At 37.0% G+C, this 6446-nt stretch overlaps 1 protein-coding gene across 1 annotated transcript; it reads left to right on the top strand.

Annotated features, from left to right (window-relative positions):
* Nucleotides 1-1655: 1655 nt before the first annotated feature.
* Nucleotides 1656-5431, top strand: LOC117342110. Its single transcript, XM_033904110.1, has 2 exons — nucleotides 1656-1703; nucleotides 3710-5431. The coding sequence occupies exon 2, from the start codon at nucleotides 3777-3779 to the stop codon at nucleotides 4719-4721; it is 945 nt and encodes a 314-aa protein (XP_033760001.1). The 5' UTR covers nucleotides 1656-1703; nucleotides 3710-3776; the 3' UTR covers nucleotides 4722-5431.
* Nucleotides 5432-6446: the final 1015 nt, after the last annotated feature.

Below are 6446 nucleotides of genomic sequence, written 5' to 3'. Positions count from 1 at the left end.
GAGTGTTCTGTGATTTATTCTATACTGAAGCCAATGAAGTTTCGAACTAGTGGTTGTTATGAAAGGGGAGATGTATATTTCTTTCAATGTTTCTTCATTAAAATTAAAAATCTGGTTCCATTTTCTTTGAGCTGTGGGTTTTGAATTATTTTTACAAAGGGTTCTGTAAAATTCTTGAGCAACTTTTTTGTTTATTAAAATATGTTTAAGATTTAGGGGTATAGCTGGTAGTAAAATAATTTGTTCGTGATTAAATGTTTGTTGATTTTTTCTAATAAATTCCTGAACAGAGTTTTTCAAACCTTGATAGTTTAAAAAGTTGGCTTGGATATTAAACGTTTCCTTAACTTCATCAAAACTGTACAATGATTTATCATTTTTGATAATAGTATATATACATTGAACACCTTTATCATACCAAGACTTGTAAGATATGACTTTTTGATTAATCTTTATTTCACTATTGCATTAATGATTTTATACCAGGCTTCTAGCACTTCCTTCCAAAAAGTGTTGGGGCAGTTATTTGACAATTGCATTATTTTTTCTGGTCCTACATTTGAAAGCATGTCTTTATTAAAATATGTTTCCATTACAATGCTCCAATTTCCTAATTAGTTATAAATTCTACTAATCCAAGTTATTTTTAAGGCAGTTATGTAGTGTTTCAAGTGTATCATTTTGAGTCCTCCATCTATGTACTTCTTAATAATTATGTCTCTTTTTATTTGATCAGGTTTGTCGTTCCATAAATAGTAAAAAGTTTATTATTTATTTTTTTAACATATAAATCGTCAGGATTAGGAATGTCACTTTCCTGCGTTACGTAGTATAGCAGGAAATATATGTCTGAGGGTTTCGTATTTAGTAGTTATGAATATTCATGGATAGGAGCGAGGTGCACGAGTTTTGCGTGAGGGTACACGTGTCTAGGAGAGTACAGGTGAGAATACAGGTGAGATAGTCATTCTAGCCAGAGACCCGCATGGCAGTACACCGTTCTAGTACTAGTTCGAAGATGGACCCTAGAGACATTAACGCTTTAGTTGAAAATTCAGTCAAGGAGTCCCAAAACACCATTTTAAGCAGATTAGGGGACCTGATGTCTTCCAAACTTGATAATTTCCAGCAGGAAATGCATGAGAGTCAGAAGGCTCTCGGTGAAGTTCAGGTTTCAAAACTTGAGCTTTTGACAGCGGATGCTTACAAATTCAACAAAAAAGGAAATGAGGAACAGTTCAAAGTGAATGCCAAAATTGGACAAAAAATTAGAGAAGCGGAGGTTGCCGTGAAGGATAACTCAACCGAACAAGCCCTAGAAAAGATATCTGAAGGTATGAGCATTCTGGAGCGTCGTCAAAAACTCATAAAATTGGCCGATAGTTCGGAGTTGGGGTGGAGAACTGTATCAGAATATGAGACTAATTCCATAGCGGATAATTCGGACGATGAGAAAAAAATGTGGAAAGCCGAAAGTAGAGCTCAAAGAAAAGGAGGACGTCATCATACAGGGGCTACAAGCGAACGCACCCTTACATTCCGGAGGTTCAGCAGACCATGACCATGCCGCCGGCCACGTCGGACAACACGAGGAGCCAGAGAATGTTCAACAGGAAGCCAGGAACTTGTTTCAGATGTGGCAAACCGGGACACTGGATATGAATGTCAGGAGGCACAAGGCAGACCAGAGGAAAGAAATGAAAAGCTAAGTATTCAGCTTAATGTGTTTGTTGATGAGAGTCATGACTGCGAGAAAAATGTAAACAAAGGTGAGTTCGATTCGAAATCTAATGTTTTGACCACAGTAGGAAGGCTAAGGAAGGCTAGAGATAAATGGCTCGAGATAGGTGCTAGTGAGTCAGTATTAGAAATAATAGATTATGGTTACAAGATACCCTTTTTCACAATGCCAGGGAGGGTCGATTTAACAAAAAATAAGTCGGCAAGAGATCACAGAGAGTTTGTAGAAGAAGAAATAGGTAAGTTGATGGAGAAGGGGTGTATTTCAGAGGTGAAAGAAAAACCTTTTGTTGTTAATCCTTTGACAGTTGCAGACAATAAAGAAAAACTGAGGTTAGTACTAGATTGCAGACACATAAATCCACATTTGTTCAAAAACAAGTTTAAGTACGAGGGAGAGGAGGTAGCGAAGGATATTTTGAAAAAAGGGGATAAGATCTTTGGATTTGACCTGAAATCCGCTTACCATCACATAGAGATTTTTGAACAACACAGGTCATATTTAGGTTTGGCTTGGGAATTTGAAACCGGTCGTCGATATTTTGTTTTCAATGTTCTCCCTTTTGGAATATCCACAGCAGGATATGTATTTACAAAGGTAACTAGATCGTTAGTAAAGTATTGGAGATCAAAGGGAGAAAATATCATAATGTTTTTGGATGATGGTATTGGAGGTGCAAATGAACAGAAAAAAGCAGAAACATTCAGCTTAGAAATACAGAAAGATTTATTAGATTTGGGTTTTTTGATAGCACAAGAGAAATGTAACTGGGAACCTCAGAATAGACTTATTTGGTTAGGATTTTGTTGGAACATGGAAGAGGGCAAAGTCTATGTCACAGGTAAGAGGATAGAGGCACTTAAGAGAAATATAGAAAGCATGTTGGAGTACACTGCAAACCAAAATTCAATATCGGTAAGAGAAGTCGCAAAAGTTGCAGGGCGGATAATATCAATGCAGCCGGCAGTCGGAAAGATGGTACAGTTAAAAACTAGAGAGTTGTTTACATGTATTAATTCTAAAGCAAGCTGGAATGCCCCAGTGGTCTTAAGCGAGAGAGCCAAATCTGAGCTGAAGTTTTGGTATTTGAACATTGATCACTTAAACGGCATAGAGTTGGTAAATATGACAGAATACTCGTATTCTGTGTATACAGATGCATCAGGAGAAGGATATGGTGGGTATGTGGTAGAGAAAGAAAATTCAGAAGTGATAGGTTCATGGTCAAAAAGTGAACAGAGAAAGAGTTCGACTTGGAGAGAGCTCGAGGCTGTGAACAGAGTGTTGAAGTCCTCTGAGATAAGCCTGGAAGGGCAAGGTGTACAGTGGTACACGGACAACAAAAATGTTGTAAGCATCATCCAGAAGGGCAGTAAGAGAACTCAGTTACAGGACAAAGCCATTGAGATAAATGAAACATGCAATAGGTGTCATATAATGATTAACCCGGTATGGGTTAGTAGAGACAAAAATATTAAGGCAGATGGTCTGAGCAGGTGCTCTGACAGTGATGATTGGTACATAGATTACAAAACATTTAGAATTTTGGATGATCATTGGGGTATACACACAGTTGATAGGTTTTCGAATGAATACAATAATCACTGTAAGAAGTTTAATTCAAGATGGTGGTGTCCAGGTACATCAGGTGTGGATGCTTTCAAACAAAATTGGGCAAATGAATTGAACTGGTGGGTGCCCCCACCTCGTTTGATATGCAAAACTATTGGTAAAATAAAGAAAGATAAAGCGAATGGGACTTTAATTATTCCTATGTGGCAGTCAGCACCATTTTGGCCAAAATTACGGTGCGAGTCTGGGTATGCTGATTTTGTTAAAGAATTTCAAGTATTAGATTCTGAGGTGTCAAAGAAGGGAAGGGGAAATAATGGAGTTTTCGGTAACAGAAAACTGAAATTCAAGTTCATGGCTTTTTGTGTTAAAACCTAGCATTTTATTAAAATTTTCAGGCCTAAATCTGAAGGAAGCTGTGGTAGCAGACCTGCATAAGACTGGGGTAGTAACAGGCAGCCTCATGGACTTGGCCAACAGCATGTCTACACATATTCTGAAATCAAGGGGAGACAACACAGTGTCAAAATATTATGGATCATTCAGGAGATGGGAACGGTTTATCAACACGGAAGGAGGTAGTGCTATACCAGCGCAGCCGGTGCATGTGGCCCTATATTTAACAAGTTTGATAGACAAAAACTGTTCAGTAAGTGTTATACAGTCGGCAATTTATGGAATTAAATGGGCTCACAGCATCAGAGGAATGAATGACCCTACGGACAATCACTATATCAAACATTTACTTGAATCTTGTAAGAGGCAAAACAGTGTGCCAGTGGTGAGAAAGGATATTGTAACTTCAGAGCAGATAGTGAGTTTATGTGAGAAATATGGAAGCTCGAATGATATACTGGTCTTGAGAGATTTAAGCATGATAGTGTTAAGTTTCAGTGGTTTTCTGAGATTTCAGGAGGTAAGCAATTTAAGGTGTAAAGATTTATCTTTTCACGAGAATTTTATGTCACTTTTTCTGGTGAAGTCAAAAACTGATCAGTATCGTCAAGGGAGCAAAGTTTTAATCAATGAAGGGAGAACTACCGGGTGTCCAATTAGGATTCTTAAGAGATATATTTCAGCAGCCAATGTAGATTTGAAATCTGGGGAATTTTTGTTCAAACCAGCCTATAGGTCAAAGGGCAAATGTTGTCTTATTAAGAAAAATAAGCCAATTAGTTACACCAGGGCCAGAGAGACAATTTTGGCCAGATTGAAGGAGGTTTGTGGAGATGCAAATTTGGGCTTGCATTCAATGAGGGCAGGCGGTGCATCTATGGCGGCAAGGTCCGCAGTCAATGACCGATGCTGGAAGAGGCATGGGCGTTGGAGAGGTGAAAAATCCAAAGATGGTTATGTAGAAGATACTATTGAGAAAAGGCTGGAGGTTTCAAAGTTCTTAAACTTATAAAAAAAAAAAAAAAAAAAAAAATTATACAATATTTTTTTCGTCAACATAGCCCACAGAATTCTACCCGTTCTTTGTTATTTTCTATAAGTCTCTCGGGCAGGCTACTTCCAAAAAGTATTTTGGTGTTGAGTTATATATATTATATATGGTTTGAGTATATCACAGACTGTCACTTTCCTGCGTTACGTAGTATAGCAGGAAATATATGTCTGAGGGTTTCGTATTTAGTAGTTATGAATATTCATGGATAGGAGCGAGGTGCACGAGTTTTGCGTGAGGGTACACGTGTCTAGGAGAGTACAGGTGAGAATACAGGTGAGATAGTCATTCTAGCCAGAGACCCGCATGGCAGTACACCGTTCTAGTCTATATTGTATTTACATTTATATATACATGTAGGTAAGGTTAATGTTTGTATTGATATTATTACCACTTTTGTGTGAAGATACTGATAGGGGTAAGACGTCAAAAGGTTTTCCAGAGTTTTTGTCTCATTGAGTTTGACCTCTGGTTTTTAACCCTGGACGTTGCGCACAAGCACATGCTGTATATATGTGCTTATGGAGTGATTTGAAGCTTAGCTCAAATTTCATTAGTAAAGTGTGGGAGTGAGAGTAGACAATGTTGTATTGACACTGTATTATTACCAAATATGCTGCAAATAAAAGTCGGTCCATCAAGTCTCTCGGGCAGGCTACTTCCAAAAAGTATTTTGGTGTTGAGTTATATATATTATATATGGTTTGAGTATATCACAGACGAGCAAGAAACAAGTGATTGAACTGAGATATTATTAAAGTTTTGATTACTGTTATTTTTCCAATTGGTGTAAGTGTTCTTCTTTTCCATGCAGATATTAGAGACTTTAGCTTTGCTAGTTTCTTGTCAAAGTTTAATTTAGTAATTCTATGAAGGTCAACGTCATATTCAATGCCTAATAAAGTAAACCTAGTGCAACCCCAATTTAGATTGAAGTCAGTACAGTAAGTGTCTTCACTGTATTTTTTACTGCCAATCCAAATAACCTGGGTCTTTGAGAAATTCATTTTAAGTCCCGAAATGCTCGCAAAATATGTAAGGTTGTTAAGAGTTTCATCTAGAGATTTTTTGGTTCCATCTAAAATAACTGTAGTGTCGTCTGCAAATTGTGATAGCAATATGTCTTTTCCCCTTATCGATATACCTTTAATGTTATTATTATTTCTTAATATTATTGATAGAATTTCAGCACAAAGGATAAAAATGTAAGATGAGATGGGGTCCCCCTGTCGGCGCCCACGTTGTACTTCAAAAAAGTTTGATAGATGCCCCCCAATGTTTACTGCAGATCGAGTGTTGTTTTGGAAAAGTTGAATCCATTTTAAGATATTTGGACCATAATTAAAGAAAGTTAAAGTTTTTGAGATAAAATTCCAAGAGACAGAGTCAAATGCTTTCTCAAAGTCAATTAAAAGTAAAAGTCCTGGTAGATGGTTATCTTCGGTATATTGCATAACATCATAAATTAAACGTGTGTTCTCTCCTATATATCGGCCGGGAATAAAACCTGTTTGGTTGCTACTTATTAATTTGTTAATGATTGCTTTAAATCGCTCTGCTATAGTTCCTGATACTATTTTATAGATATTATTAAGTAATGTTATTGGTCGCCAATTGGTTAATTTATTACGTGGTTTATTACCTTTAGGAATACATGTTATAATACCAAGTTTTTGTGTTATTGAA

This window comes from Pecten maximus, chromosome 14 (assembly GCF_902652985.1).
Source record: "Pecten maximus chromosome 14, xPecMax1.1, whole genome shotgun sequence".
Classification (NCBI taxonomy): Eukaryota; Metazoa; Mollusca; class Bivalvia; order Pectinida; family Pectinidae; genus Pecten; species Pecten maximus.
Note: the sequence above shows the minus strand (reverse complement) of the source record. Positions and strands in the feature narration are given on the sequence as shown.